This window comes from Oncorhynchus mykiss, chromosome 19 (genome assembly GCF_013265735.2).
Source record: "Oncorhynchus mykiss isolate Arlee chromosome 19, USDA_OmykA_1.1, whole genome shotgun sequence".
NCBI classification, from domain to species: domain Eukaryota; kingdom Metazoa; phylum Chordata; class Actinopteri; order Salmoniformes; family Salmonidae; genus Oncorhynchus; species Oncorhynchus mykiss.
The window spans coordinates 53,245,275-53,261,477 of record NC_048583.1 but is presented as its reverse complement, the minus strand read 5'-3'; the positions used below and the strand labels follow the sequence as shown (position 1 = coordinate 53,261,477).

Below are 16,203 nucleotides of genomic sequence, written 5' to 3'. Positions count from 1 at the left end.
CCTATACCTCTCTTATCGGGATAGGAATGTTTGTGCAATGGTAGGCTATCTAGGCCTACACCAGCACCAGGCTGTTTTAGCCATCTACGTTTGCTCCGACTCTTATAACATTTAGAAAACTAGCTAGCGATTAGCATTAGCGGCTAACAAGATGGATTTTAGCCACAACTTGCTAAGAAAAAACAAACTAGCAGACAGCAAGATACACAAACTAATAGTAATTATTGAACGCTTGTGGAAAGCAGCGTCGTCACCAACACAGTACTGCATCCGTCTGACCGTGGAGACTGCAGAGAGAACGGCAAGAAAGTGTTCGTGACTCCGTGGTGGAGCCACTGCTCGCTCCTTGAGGGGCAGGGTTTGGTGTGAGTAGAGGCATGCAGCAGTTGAGAGAAATACGACTCAAGTAGCAAACGAGTTAACTATAAAAACGGACATTACACGCGCAGTAGTTGCATATCCAATTTAAGAAACCAAACATTTACATACAATTATAGAAGGTGAAGTAAAAACCCAATCCTATCCATGCATCAAAACTGGTATATAGTAAAATACGATATTCCGCCCAGCCCTACTCCGTAAAAGGACAATTCAGTGATAGCAAAGAGACACGAGGTTGAGTGTTCATATTGATTTGAAACAGTATTGGGTTACTGTCCCCATCACATATTTGGAGGGACCAACTGTTTTTTCATATGCTGCTGTACACAACCCCTGGGGATCTCTGGAAGATACAGTTTGATATGATTGAAGAGAGGGCTCACAGTGACACAGCAGAGTATTAACAAAGTCCGCTGGGTGTGTGTGTGATAAACGGAAATGTGATTAGAATGCAAGCATTAGCAGTCTAACGTCAAAACGACCCCTTACGATATGCAATAGTTATCAATGGACCACACCTTGTTACACAACTGGTGGGCTACGTCACACACAGCAGGACACTGATTGTGGTAGGCAAGTCTAATCGCATTAAATAATAAGCGATTAGCTAGGAGAGACACTGGTATCAATTTAATTGATTTAAAGGGTTGATGAATTACTCGCTTGAGAAGATGTCAATGTAGACCGCTTTGTCTGTGTGGAAAAAAAACGATTGGTGGTAGTATAGGCCTATAAGTTTTGCAACAGTGGCGCAGCCTAGGTGGAAATAGTGTTGAATGAATGGAACTTTCAATAAGCAAGTGCTAGGCCTAATACATCCTACAGTTGACAATCCAAACAATTCAACAATACACGAGAAGCTGAAGTTACCAAATTCTCCAATCATTTCGAAAATGTAAAAATATTAGTATCTAGTAGGCCTAAAACATTTTTTTACAATAATGCAACAATCTAGCGAATGACGTCTCTGACTTTCTGATTAAGACGGCATTCAATGAGGTTATTGTAGCCTGCACGCTACAATCTCTGCATCACTAATAAAACCAGTTAACCTACAGTAGTACACCAAAACCAAGGAGATAATCAATTCAAAAATATATTTTTTACCTGGTCTAGAGGAAGATTGATTATCTCGCTTATCGGCTGCAGTAAATTGGAGCCAGTGCAGGACGATGTGGTTTCAGTAGCCATTATTGAGGCCGTGAATCCTTGCTCCCCTTCGCCGTCGCAGATACACTCTCCTCCGTTGAAAAACTGCTGTTGCCGCTGCGACGGACTACCAGGCTAGATGGTTGTCATCCGTGTTACAGCGCCACCAAAATCTACAGCAGATATCAAACAGCACCAACGACAACAAAGACAGTGTGGGCGGAGGGATATATTCCGAGCCCCCCCTCCATGACATTTCTCAGCCTATCGTGTGGAGAAAGTGATTTCAAGTGACCAATCAGATGTATGTGGACGACACAGAAAATATTACGTACATTTTCCCAAACGAATCAAATTTGAAGTCGACTGTGTCTCACGTGGACTCCTCCCATGTACATATGAGGCATTCCACTTGGAGAATAAAAATGTCGCATTCATAACAACTCGGAACTCGGACATCTCTGACTTTAGTGCGTTCACGACAACTGGGAACTTGGGGGGTAAAATCGTTTTGAACAGTCATCAAACCTGAAGGTCACTGACCTGAAAATCACTGTCATGATTTGACCTCGTTCTTTTCGGAGTTCACGGTTGTCTTGAAAGCACCATATTCAAGACAACTGGTACCATGTACAAATCTCAGAATTCCCACTTCAATGTGTTCAAAACAACTGGGAACTCTAAAAAAATGAGCTCAGACTGGGAAATGTTCATTTGAATAGTAATCCAACTCAGAATTTCAACTCGGGAACTCTGGCCTTTTTCTAGAGCTCCAACTTTCCGACCTGAAGATCACTAAGGTCATGATTTGACCTCCCTGTTGTTTTGAACACGGCATGTTTTGAATGTGTTGCCAACCCGGGGCACCAGACCATGCAAAATGTTGCTGAACGTTCATCCTTAAGTCAGAACATGGGCTTGTGTCATGTTCAAAACAACTGGGAACTGGTAAATCTCTGACTTCCAAGCATGCAATACAACTGGGAACTCGAAAAATACTAACTCTGACAGGAAAAATTGTTTTGAACGGTCAACCAACTCGGAATTTTAGAAAAACTCTGGCATCTTTCTAGAGTTCTGACTTTCCAACCTAAAGATCACTGACGTCATTAATAGACCTAGTTTTTTTACAGAGGTTCCATGCCGCGTTCTAAACAACTGGGAACTCGAAAAAAGGTCAAATCATGACATTAGTGATCTTCAGGTCGGAAAGTCAGGGCTCTAGGAAAAAAAAAAACATTTTAGGACTTGGAATTTCGAGTTGGATGAACATTCAAAAATATTTTTCCCACTCTGAGTTTGTTTTTTCCAGAGTTCCCAGTTATCTTGAACGCTCGGAAGTCAGAGATTTACAAGTTCCCAGTTGATATGAATGCGACATAAGCCCATGTTCTGAGATAAGGATGAACGTCCAGCAACGTTTTGCATGGCATGGTGCCCAGGGTGGTTGGAGATTTTACTTAAAGTTACAATATTTAACTTTTTGGGCAACCCGATCAAATTCATAAACAAATGTGTGTTATAGATCTGTCATTCTCACTGAAAGCAAGTCTAAAAAGCGGTAGATCTGTTTTCTATAAGCTATTTCTATGCTTCCCGTTATTAAGTTTTGTTTTTGCATCTTTCACTTTGATTTTGTACAAATACACTATTTTTTGCTATGGAAAATATATTTCACAGCAGTTTAGATGGTACAAGGATTCTCTACACAATGACTTATTTTTACATAAACTGAAATTGGGCAAACTTTTAGAATTCTAGAAACCAGGAAATGGACACTAGGAAATGTCTCAAATGTGCAAACTCCACCCACCCGGGGCACCGGCAGTGGTGGAAAAAGTACTAAATTCTCATACTTGAGTAAAAATAAAGAAAACTTAATAGAAAATGACTCCAGTAAAATACTACTTGATTAAAAGTCTAAAAGTATTTGATTTTAAATATACTTAAGTATCAAAAGTAAATGTAGTTGCTAAAATATACTTAAGTATCAAAAGTAAAAGTGCTAAGAATTTTAAATTCTATATATTAAGCAAACCAGACGACACTATTTTATTTGTATTTTATTTACGGATAGCCAGGCTCACACTCCAACATTCAGACATCATTTAAAAACAAAGCATTTGTATTTTGTGATTCCGCCAGATGAAAGACAGTAGGGATAACCAGGAATGTTCTCTTGATAAATCTGCAAATTGGACCATTTTCTGTCCTGCTAAGCAGTCAAAATGTAATGAGTTCTTTCGGGTGTCAGGGAAAATGTATGGAGTAAAATGTACATAATTTTAATTAGGAATGTAGTGAAGTAAAAGTAAAAATTGTCAAAAATATAAATAGTAAAGTACAGATACCCCCAAAACTACTTAAATAGTACTTCAAAGTATTTTTTACTTAAGTACTTTACACCACTTGCACCGGGTCATTCAAAACGATCTGGCACAGTGTTACAAAAACTATTACAATGTTACAGTGTGCATTATGTTTTACAATGTATACAGTGTTACAGTATGAGGGAAATATTGTTACAGTGTATCAGCAGTTGAAGCGTTTGTAGTCCCATTGGGTTTGGTTGAACATATTTGGATTACCATATGAAACTATTACCTGCCAAAACTGATTAAGAAAATGCTTTCATTTATCTCTTCGCAATCTGTTTTGGCTCTGGCATGCTTGCTGTGAGGTAAAGCATACATTTGTATTTCTGTGAGGTAAGGATATAATGAAACTAAATTGAACATAGGTCTCTGCCTATGTTCAGTGCAGTGTATTTGAGTGTCAGCTACAGACTTAGTGTGTGATTTGCATCTAGTGGCCTAAAACACAGTGAAAAGAAGGAAGCCTGTACAGAATAAAAAATATTCCAAAACATGCACCCTGTTTGCAATAAGGCACTAAAGAAAAACTGCAAAATATGTGGGAAAGGAATTCACTTTATGCCCTGAATACAAAGTGTTATGTTTGGGGCAAATCCAACACAACACATCACTGAGTACCACATATTTTCAAGCATGGTGGTGGCTGCATCATCTAATTGGTATGCTTGTCATTGGAAAGGGAGTTTTTTAGGATAAAAATAAACGGAATACAGCTAAGCACAGGCAAAGTCCTAGAGGAAAACCTGCTTCAGTCTGCTTTCCAACAGACACTGGGAGACAAATTTACCTTTCAGCAGGACAATAACCTAAAACACAAGGCCAAATATAAACTGGAGTTGCTTACCAGGAGGACATTGAATGTTCCTGAGTGGCCTAGTTCCAGTTTTGACTTAAATTTGCTTGAAAATCTATGGCAAGACTTGAACATGGCTGTCTAGCAATGATCAACAACCAAGTTGACAGAGCTTGAAGAATTAAAAAATACTAATGTGCATATATTGTACTTTCCAGGTGTGCAAAGCTCTTAGAGACATACCCCAAAATACTCACAGCTGTAATTGCTGTGAATACTTTCAGTACCAGTTAAAAGTTTGGACACACCTACTCATTCAAGGATTTTTCTTTATTTTTACTATTTTCTACATTGTAGAATAATAGTGAAGACATCAAAACTATGAAATAACATGCATGCAATCATGTAGTAACCAAAAAAGTGTTAAACAAGTCAAAATATATTTTATATTTGAGATTCTTCAAAGTAGCCACCCTTTGCCTTGATGACAGCTTTGCACACTCTTTGCATTCTCTCCAGCAGCTTCACTTGGAATGCTTTTCCAATAGTCTTGAAGGAGTTCCCACATATGCTGAGCACTTGTTGGCTGCTTTTCCTTGACTCTGCAGTCTTAACTCATCCCAAACCATCTCAATTGGGTTGAGGTCGGGTGATTGTGGAGGCCAGGTCATCTGATGCAGCATTCCATCACTCTCCTTGGCCAAATAGCCCTTACACAGCCTGGAGGTATGTTTTGGGTCATTATCCTGTTGAAAAACAAATGATAGTCCCACTAAGCGCAAACCAGATGGGATTTCTTATTGCTGCAGAATGCTGTGGTAGCCATGCTGGTTAAGTGTCCCTTGAATTCTAAATAAATCACAGACAGTGTCACCAGAAAATCACCAACACACCTCCCTCCTCCATGCTTCACGGTGGGAACCACACATACGGAGATCCTCAGTTTACCTACTCTGTGTCTCACAAAGACAGAGCGGTTCGAACCAAAAATGTCAAATTTGGACTCATCAGACCAAAGGACAGATTTCCACCAGTCTAATGTCCATTGCTCGTGTTTCTTGGCCAAAGCAAGTCTCTTCTTATCATTGGTGTCCTTTTGTAGTGGTTTCTTTGCAGCAAATTCTACCATGAAGGCCTGATTCATGCAGTCTCCTCTGAACAGTTGATGTTGAGATGTGTCTGTTACTTGAACTCTGTGAAGCATTTATTTGGGCTGTAATCTGAGACTGCTAACTCTGAACTTATCCTCTGCAGCAGAGGTAACTCTGGGTCTTCCTTTCCTGTGGTGGTCCTCATGAGAGCCAGTTTCATCATAGCGCTTTATGGTTTTTGTGACTGCACTTGAAGAAAATTTCAAAGTTCTTGACATTTTCCGTATCGACTGAACTTCATGTCTTAAAGAACGATGGACTGTTGTTTCTCTTTGCTTATTTCAGCTGTTCTTGCCATAATATGGACTTGGTCTTATACCAAATAGGGCTATCTTCTGTATACCACCCCTATCTTGTCACAACACAAATGATTGACTCAAACACATTCAGAAGGGAAAAAAATCCACAAATGAACTTTTAACAAGGCACACCTGTTAATTGAAATGCATTCCAGGAGACTACCTAATGAAGCTGATTGGGATAATGCCAAGAGTGTGCAAAGCTGTCATCAAGGCAAAGGGTGGCTACTTTAAAGAATCTCAAATGTAAAATATTTTTTTTATTTGTTTAACACATGATTCCATAGGTGTAATTTCATAGTTTTGATGTCTTCACTATTATTCTACGATGTAGAAAATAGTACAAATAAAGGTGTGCCCAAACTTTTGACTGGTACTGTGTGTATATACATACAGTGCCTTGCGAAAGTATTCGGCCCCCTTGAACTTTGCGACCTTTTGCCACATTTCAGGCTTCAAACATAAAGATATAAAACTGTATTTTTTTGTGAAGAATCAACAACAAGTGGGACACAATCATGAAGTGGAACGACATTTATTGGATATTTCAAACTTTTTTAACAAATCAAAAACTGAAAAATTGGGTGTGCAAAATTATTCAGCCCCTTTACTTTCAGTGCAGCAAACTCTCTCCAGAAGTTCAGTGAGGATCTCTGAATGATCCAATGTTGACCTAAATGACTAATGATGATAAATACAATCCACCTGTGTGTAATCAAGTCTCCGTATAAATGCACCTACACTGTGATAGTCTCAGAGGTCCGTTAAAAGCGCAGAGAGCATCATGAAGAACAAGGAACACACCAGGCAGGTCCGAGATACTGTTGTGAAGAAGTTTAAAGCCGGATTTGGATACAAAAAGATTTCCCAAGCTTTAAACATCCCAAGGAGCACTGTGCAAGCGATAATATTGAAATGGAAGGAGTATCAGACCACTGCAAATCTACCAAGACCTGGCCGTCCCTCTAAACTTTCAGCTCATACAAGGAGAAGACTGATCAGAGATGCAGCCAAGTGGCCCATGATCACTCTGGATGAACTGCAGAGATCTACAGCTGAGGTGGGAGACTCTGTCCATAGGACAACAATCAGTCGTATATTGCACAAATCTGGCCTTTATGGAAGAGTGACAAGAAGAAAGCCATTTCTTAAAGATATCCATAAAAAGTGTTGTTTAAAGTTTGCCACAAGCCACCTGGGAGACTCACCAAACATGTGGAAGAAGGTGCTCTGGTCAGATGAAACCAAAATTGAACTTTTTGGCAACAATGCAAAACGTTATGTTTGGCGTAAAAGCAACACAGCTCATCACCCTGAACACACCATCCCCACTGTCAAACATGGTGGTGGCAGCATCATGGTTTGGGCCTGCTTTTCTTCAGCAGGGACAGGGAAGATGGTTAAAATTGATGGGAAGATGGATGGAGCCAAATACAGGACCATTCTGGAAGAAAACCTGATGGAGTCTGCAAAAGACCTGAGACTGGGACAGAGATTTGTCTTCCAACAATGATCCAAAACATAAAGCAAAATCTACAATGGAATGGTTCAAAAATAAACATATCCAGGTGTTAGAATGGCCAAGTCAAAGTCCAGACCTGAATCTAATCGAGAATCTGTGGAAAGAACTGAAAACTGCTGTTCACAAATGCTCTCCATCCAACCTCACTGAGCTCGAGCTGTTTTGCAAGGAGGAATGGGAAAAAATGTCAGTCTCTCGATGTGCAAAACTGATAGAGACATACCCCAAGCGACTTACAGCTGTAATCACAGCAAAAGGTGGCGCTACAAAGTATTAACTTAAGGGGGCTGAATAATTTTGCACGCCCAATTTTTCAGTTTTTGATTTGTTAAAAAAGTTTGAAATATCCAATAAATCTCGTTCCACTTCATGATTGTGTCCCACTTGTTGTTGATTCTTCACAAAAAAATACAGTTTTATATCTTTATGTTTGAAGCCTGAAATGTGGCAAAAGGTCGCAAAGTTCAATGGGGCCGAATACTTTCGCAAGGCACTGTATATATATATATATATATATATATACAGTATATTGTCCCTTGACTGTGGATTCCTGACATGCATGACTGAAGTTGCAGGCTGACTTTTTCCTAAATATCTTAACACATTTCAACTGAAATCTGTTTTGTTGTGAGATCGTCGGGTAGTATACAGTGATTTTCATTAAACATGCAACAGTGTAGTTCCTTAACAATTATGCATATATTACTGTAGGTGGATGGAAATTATCCAACCATTATGTAGAAGTGTTGAAATGATGTTGAATATAATAATAAACGACATTTATCAATCTGACTCCAATATCTGTGTCTCTATGATCTAGTCAAGGTAGCGAGCCTTGCGTCACCGATTAGTAGGCTATGACTTTAATTAACATTTCACCGTTATGCAATTATTCAGACGCCAGATAATTGGGGCAGGTAGCCTAGTGGTTAGAACGTTGTGCCAGTAACCAAAAGGTTGCTAAATCGAATCCCCGAGCTGACAAGGTAAAAAGATCTGTCGTTCTGTCCCTGACAAGGCAGTTAACCCACTAGACCGTCATTTTAAATAAGAATGTATTCGTAACTGACTTGCCTAGTTAAATACATTTGGAAGAGCTACCATAATGCGATTTCTCAATTCAACTAATAGTATTACATTATACATTACATACTACTCAGAGTAAGACAACATGTCTTCAATTCAGAATAATATATAAGAGAAAAAACAGTGTGAGATATTGCAAACAAATTCTCAAACAATTAACAAAAAATGTATCGTCCTTTTAACCAAATTCAAGCAGAAACTCACGCCCAATCCGAATTAACATTTCTTTGCACTTTGCTAGTTAATAAAAGACAGGAAAAAACATCCAGATTCTAATCAACTACATCTAAATGATAGAAGCGCACCCTGTGTCGCTCCTCTTTGAACAGTCTTCAGTCTGACGAACAAAATAAAAGTTCCGTTGTAACTAGCACTTACAGTACCATTAAAACGTTTAAAATGCGTGGCTCTTTATGAACTCATGAAACAATCCAAACATGACCATTTAATTCACACAGTAACAGATTTCACGATTTCCACTGCATCTTGGGAGCTAAACAAATTCACAAAAAATCTTCACATATCTCCAAAAGGGCCAGTTTGACGAGAATGTTCACTCTGACAGTGACGGGCGACTTGTGCCCTCTGCTGGCCAGAACTGGTAGCTAAATCTGAGTTCACAAACAGAATCAGGAAGCCCCCGTTGACAGAACACAAGCCACTCCTACTTCTTTGAAGAAACATTTGAAGGAAAACGAAACATAAAGCTATCTGGTACTCTTGCTATTTGTTGGTGTGTGTTTGAAAATGACAGAGGCAATGGATTCGATCAGTTGTTCTATCTGTCTGGATCTACTGAAGAATCCAGCGACTATTGCTTGTGGACACAGCTACTGTATGGGCTGTATTAACGGCTGCTTCGACCAGGATGATTCGAAGGTGGTCTAGCTGCCCCCAGTGTAAGGAAAGCTTCATCTCCAGGCCCGTTCTGTGGAAAAACACTATTCTGGCTGAATTGGTGGAGAAACTGAACAAGACAGAATAACTCCAAGCTTCTCCTCCTGCTCACTATTATGTTGGACCTGGAGATGTGGAGTGTGATTGCGGCATTGGGAGAGTGTGTCTGGCCTCTTACTGTGAGACCCACCTCCATCCTCACTGTGAAGTAGCTCCCTTAAAGAAACAAGCTGGTCAAAGCCTCCACACAACTACAGGAGAAGATCTGTTCTCATCATGACAAAATACTGGAGGTTTACTGCCGTACCGATCAGCATTGTAGCTGTTGTTTTTGTATGATGGACATAAAGGCCATGATACAGTGTCAGCTGCAGCAGAGAGGATTTAGAGACGGGTAAGAATGAAACTCTACTGTTAGATAGCACATATTTGCATTTAAACAGTCTAATAATAATTAATCTTGTTACCCTTGCCTCATAACTATAAGGAAATGTTTTGTCTACTACTGTGACACAACTGAAATGCCAAAGTACATACAGTAGATAAACATTCAATCACTGTTGCTAGGACTAAATTTGTCTTTGAGGAATACATTGCATCTCATTAAGTCCATGCAGGGCATAACATGTTTCAAACATGACATGCTTGAATACAAATAGTTGGAAAATTGAATTTTCTAGTTTTTGTAGAAATACAGAGTAGGATGTAATAAATGGCTAAATTAATTTCATATTTTTCTGCAGAAACAGTTCGGGGAGAACATCAAGAATCCCAGAATAAAATCCAGGATAGAGAGAAGGAGATACAGAAGCGGAGACAGGTTGTGAACTCTCTGAAGGTGAGTCTTGGGGTCATCTATATTTACATTATATATACATACATACAGTACATTCATTTATACATACATTTCCAGTCTGTCTGGGGTCCTGGTGAGAGCTAAGTGAATTGGCTGGTTGACATGGACCCTTCTACTCTCTTTGTGTGTGTCCAAACAGCGCTCTGCACTGGCAGCAGTGGAGGACAGTGAGAGGAGCTTTACTGAGCTGATCCGCTCCATTAAGAGAAGACGCTCTGAGGTAAAGGAGTTGATCAGATTCCAGGAGAAGGCTGAAGTGAGTCGGGCTTAAGGACTCCTGGAGCAGGAGGAGAGATGCTGAGCTGAGGAGAGATGCTGAGCTGAGGAGAGATGCTGAGCTGAAGTAGCTCTCACACACAGAGGATCACATCCATTTCCTCCAGGTGACATCACTCATTTAGATATACCTCACAAAATAATTTCCAAATGTCTATTTAGATTATTTTACCAATTAAATGTACTTGTATTACATTAACATCTAACTTTCTCAATACTTTCCCTTCTCTCTGTAGAGTTTCCAGTTTCTCTGTGTCTCTCCTGGATCTCAGGCCTTATCTCCTTTAAGCATTTGAAGACATCAGTCTCTGAACTGAAAGATCGACAACAAGACATCGACAACAAGACCAAGATATCTGATGACGGTTGGTAAAATGCATTTCAAGATTTTGCATAGAATAATACCTCACACTAACTGCATTACATACTACTAGACATAAAATAACTGCATGACATGTATTTGTGATAGGACCAAATGAATGTATAGATATGGGTAAAGTTTATCTAATGAAATGGCTGGTCATTTCATCAACCAATCCCCACATCTTCTAATAGCCCATCTCCCCTCTAGTTACCTGTATATTGTTTGATAGTGGACATGGATAACGTGGACCTGTGATACAGTATTTACTAGCCTGTCTGTCTCCACAGTGATTCAAGTTCAGATTGACCACCCTGCTGAGCCCAAGACTAGAGAGGAGTTCTTAGAATGTGAGTAAACACTGACTTTTAATTTAATTTTACCTTTATTTAACTAGGCAAGTCAGTTAAGAACAAATTCTTATTTTCAATGACGGCCTAGGAACAGTGGGTAGGGGCAGAACGGCAGATTTGTACCTTGTCAGCTCGGGGGTTTGAACTTGCAACCTTCCGGTTACTGCCGCCCCCCACACTAACAGACTTTTAATCAAGTGATTTTAACCACTTTATTTTTCATCTTCTCAGACTCCTGCCAGCTGACGTTGGATCCCAATACAGCACAACAGTACCCATGTCTGTCTGAGGAAAATAGAAAGGTGACCATTAGTTCTAAGGTTCAGTTATATCCTGATCATTCAGACAGATTTACCTTCTTTAAGCAGGTGCTGTGTAGAGAGGCTCTGTCTGGAGCCTGCTACTGGGAGTGGAGCGGGAAATGGGTTTGTATAGCTGTCTCATATAAAATAATCAGCAGGAAAGGAGATGGTAATGAGTGTTTGGGGGTAGTGATCAGTCTTGGAGGTTTGACTGCTAGACCTAGACCACAATGCAGGAACACTGTCCTTCTATAGCGTCTATGACAAAATGACCCTCCTCCACAGAGTCCAGGCCACATTCACTCAGCCATTCTATCTTGGGTTCATTTGCTGGATCATCTGAAGATACTGACACCTATTCAGTTACAAAGCTATTAGTCTGCTGGCCTTGTTGATACATGTACAGTAGGACAAAGATTGATTGACTGTGGCCGAAGTTTGACGTAAGATTGCAGATATCATAGAGTACAGACGGCATAGTTGCTTAATTTGCATTTACAGAGGGGTGAACAAAACCAAGTGTATATGAACGCATAATGAGACGTTCATGCACTGGAAGGAGTTCTTGACAGGTGAAACAGTCCAATCATCATTGAGTTCAGTTTATTCAGTGTCTGGTGGCACAACACTGCTGAACTATTTCAGGGGAAGAGACATTTGTACTTGATTGGGATGAGGTCGTTTGTCTTGGTTGCTACGCATTAAATGAGGAGTTAATTGGCTCATTTCATGAAGTGGAGCTTTGGTTCATGTTCACTGTACATTTGGTAGTTATTATTATTTGCCTAAATGTGTAGCTACACTGTACTTGCCTATAACTACTGTACCATGTTAATACACTGGTAATAGGGACACGTTGTAAAGTGAGACCGTTGTTTTTGTTCTAGTCCAATAAAACTGTGCCGATGATTTGTTGTGTTTTCTGTGTTACTATTCTCAGGGCAGCCTCTTGTTTGGAGTGGTTCAAGACCACGTAGATAACAAACAACAGAGGAGAGAAACATAACAAAAAAATGTCAAAGATAAAGGCAAATGTATGCAAAAAGTAAAGAAATGAATAAAGTAGCCAATTAGTGAAGCTGTCAAGAGTTGAGTTCTAGTACAATGCTTGAAATACAGCACTTAAAGCTGCTTCTTGTTCACTCCTCTCCATCCGTGCAGACACAGCAGCACGCTGGCTTGAAAATCCTTTGGAGAACCCAACGGACTGATCCTTTCTTGGGTCGGATGGAAACAACCTCTGTAAATACCAAGAAGGTGAAAACCTTTGGTTACAAACACTGACCAGTTAATGGGCTCTACTACACCAAGCTTTTAAGACCAAAGGCTTCGTTCTCTGTCAGTGTAACTCACCTGCTTTCACGTCCTCTCTGTCCTTCTCTTCCCCCCCGAGGTTGTCATTGGTTACCTCTACTGCTAAAAGTAGAACCCAATGCACTTCGGCTTCAGTTTGCTCCTCAATTCATGCACCTTAGTAGGAAAGAGAGGTAGCAGCAGTGATCCCTTCCCTTTGCATTGGTTACCTCTACAACAGTCTGCAGACAGAGAACACACGTGACCCGCTCTACGAGTGGATGGGGCAATGCGGGTCAGGTGGAGCCGATGGGCTGTGAAACCTACCAAAAGCTTGCTCAGAAGATTTTCCACGGGGAGGGGCTTGGCGGCGTGGGCTTCGAAATCTGCACCTCGTCCACCACTGTAGAGCAGATGAATTCTGCACTGCATCTCCAGCAGTTCCTTCTCCCCAGAAGTGACTGGATGGCAATGACGGCCGCAGCCCGGGAGAAGGGAGCTAAAAGTGGAGGGGCCTTGAGACCGGTGCCAGAGAGCTTCTGTCCTAGGACCAACACCATGCCCATGGCTAGGTCTCTCAGCATGATGGAATGTGCCTCTGAGCAACCTTCCTCCGGCTGGGGCCACAGGGCCAGGAACAGTCTGGGCTCCATGCCACCTGGGATTGACTAATCCAACTGGGGGACTATAGTGATGTGCAGTTAGCAAACAATTCGTTATATTTTAACATCTCTTTATACTGACTCGAGAGTCTGTTTAAAAAATAAATAAAAATCTGAGTGGCTCGTTCATTTTAGTAAATCGTTTGACCTGCTAGTGCAGGCCGCAATGAGTCCAACAGCAGGATTATAGACTCTCCTCCGGCTCAGATGTGCCCCGACCACCAACTGTCTATCATATGCACACAGGGAAATAGATCATGAGCATAGAGAAGAACTGATAATTGATCGCATGGTGCAAGAATGACCAATTAATTGATTGTTGAATGTTATGATGGACACAACAGCTTTGTAGAACCAAAACATACACAGCCTCTGTTCTACAAACTGGAACTCAAGAACGAATCGTTTGGGGGGGCTGCAGTTTGCGAACAACTTTGTGCTTATGTATTTTATAAGAGGCTATGACCAAAACCTGAACACTAGTAGTTGTACTAGCACCCCAGGGCTGTCTACCTCACACATCTCCACACGTCTTTTGTCAGCAGCAAAGATAGATTACACATCATGTTGTTTTGTCCACACCACAGTGCTACAGAACACCTGTTGTAGCCTCAGGCTAACAAGCCAGACAGATTCACGCACACAGTCATCCTCACTGTCTGTGATTCTAACCTGTAGACCAATGAGCTGAGAAACACGGGGGGTCAGTGATGTGTGGTTTTGTCATGGTCATGGAGGGAACTGTGAGTAGCCTACAAACACTTTGGATACAAACCACAACAGCTGTCTTCAAGATGACCAAGAATACGTCAAAGATGACTTCAAGAGGCAAGAAGTCAAGAGGCATACTTCTTCCTTTAAGCAGATGACTGAGTAATTCTGTAGTCAAATGCAGCATATGTATTGTGATGCTATAATGGTCTGGAGCCCCCAATACAAGCCCCATTTGGACAAACACACTTTTTCACCCATTGAAAGCTACTAAACTAGTGTATGTCTTCCTCAGTGGAAGCAGAATACGGAATACTAAACACCCCGTAATCCACAGTATCATCTCCGAAAGCTCAGGTCAAACAGCTTTGAACATCATTCCATACTGTATATTCTCATCGTTATACAGGTGAGCCAGACTGGCACAGCATGATTGGAATCCCTATGCCCACATTACTGTAATCACACCACATCAAGATGTGTTCCTCATGTATTCCACCCAGGACGGTACAAACTCATTTTTCAGTCATACTTGACATCGAGGAAGTTGTTATTCTAAGTAAATATAGGACTTGGTTGCTAGGGGCTACCACTGAATGAGCACCTGCTTTGCACATGTATAGCCTCACATAGGCAAACGCCTCTATAGCGCCTTGCGGTCAGATGCCGAGCAGTTACCATACCAAGCGCTGATGCAGCCAGTCAAGACACTCAATGGGGCAGCTGTAGATCTTTTTGAGGATAGTAGTCCACAATAAACTCCGTTGTCTTGCCCACGTTGAGGGAGAGGTTGTTGATCAGGGTCTATCTAGGAGTTTCACTGCAGGTCTGAGAGAAGTATATACAGTATGCAGTCAGAATGCAGTCAGGTCTATTATTCCTAATCCTAGCCTATATCTAACCTCATGCTGAACCAAGTAGGACCAGTGTGGGCATATGAATGTTGGATTTTGACTTATGAAACATGCTGTATTGTAATAGTTTTGAGGTGTCAACATGAAGAGATAAGACTACTGTCTAGCAAACAGAGATATGGCTGAATATCTACTCCTTTTTACCACAGCCCTATCAACAATATTCCTGATTCAAGTCAGAGTCCTTGTGTTCTGAATATAAATTGTTCCTTTGTACACAGAGATCATTTTTCAACACTCAATCTTCACATTCTCATTTGAATCCTCTGGGCAGATCTGGGTGGAAATGATTTCCTACTCATTTTAGTGTAATTTTAGTGTCTTGATTATTTATTGATACAGAGTCCTGCTGGACTCCATCTTGTTTCTTCTCCCAGATGCCCACATCCCCTTCTGAATACTGTTTATGTACTACAGGCCTTACATAATCACTATTAAACATTTACTAAGAGATGTTTTCAATTAGAGAGATAGAGAGATAGAGAGAGAGATAGAGAGAGAGAGAGAGAGAGAGAGAGAGAGAGAGAGAGAGAGAAAACATTTTATTGCGTTCATTATTATTGCCCATTTTTGATGTAATTTTGTCTGGTTCTATCTTGAGACCACTGGCTGCCAGTTATATCCTCCAACACAAAGAGACACACAGAGTTGGCATCACCATGGCAACTTCCCCCAAGCTCCAGAACATAAACTTCCATCAATGCAGCAAAGTGTTACAGACTCCACGAGGGGTCTATAGTTTGAGTGTGTGCTGAGAGAGAAGAGTCCAATGAGAGCTTTAAAGGCCAGAGAAGTACATGTCAGAGTGATGAATGGCATTTA

The 16,203-nt window shown here is 40.8% G+C and overlaps 1 protein-coding gene, 1 long non-coding RNA gene and 1 pseudogene across 2 annotated transcripts in view; 2 read left to right on the top strand and 1 right to left on the bottom strand.

Annotated features, from left to right (window-relative positions):
• LOC110498114 (membrane-bound O-acyltransferase domain-containing protein 2) overlaps positions 1-1,748 on the bottom strand; it is an 82,493-nt gene extending 80,745 nt beyond the window's left edge. Inside the window, exon 1 of the mRNA XM_021574706.2 lies at positions 1,489-1,748. Coding sequence (XP_021430381.1) covers positions 1,489-1,572 — 84 coding nt within the window. The 5' untranslated portion in view covers positions 1,573-1,748. The remainder of the gene's footprint in view (positions 1-1,488) is intronic.
• Positions 1,749-8,711: 6,963 nt separating this feature from the next.
• On the top strand, positions 8,712-10,780 carry LOC118941364 (annotated as a pseudogene).
• A 122-nt stretch (positions 10,781-10,902) lies between these two features.
• LOC110498113 lies at positions 10,903-12,710 on the top strand. Its single transcript, XR_005037770.1, has 3 exons — positions 10,903-11,150; positions 11,437-11,496; positions 11,731-12,710. It is a non-coding gene; the product is annotated as an uncharacterized LOC110498113 (long non-coding RNA).
• Positions 12,711-16,203: the final 3,493 nt, after the last annotated feature.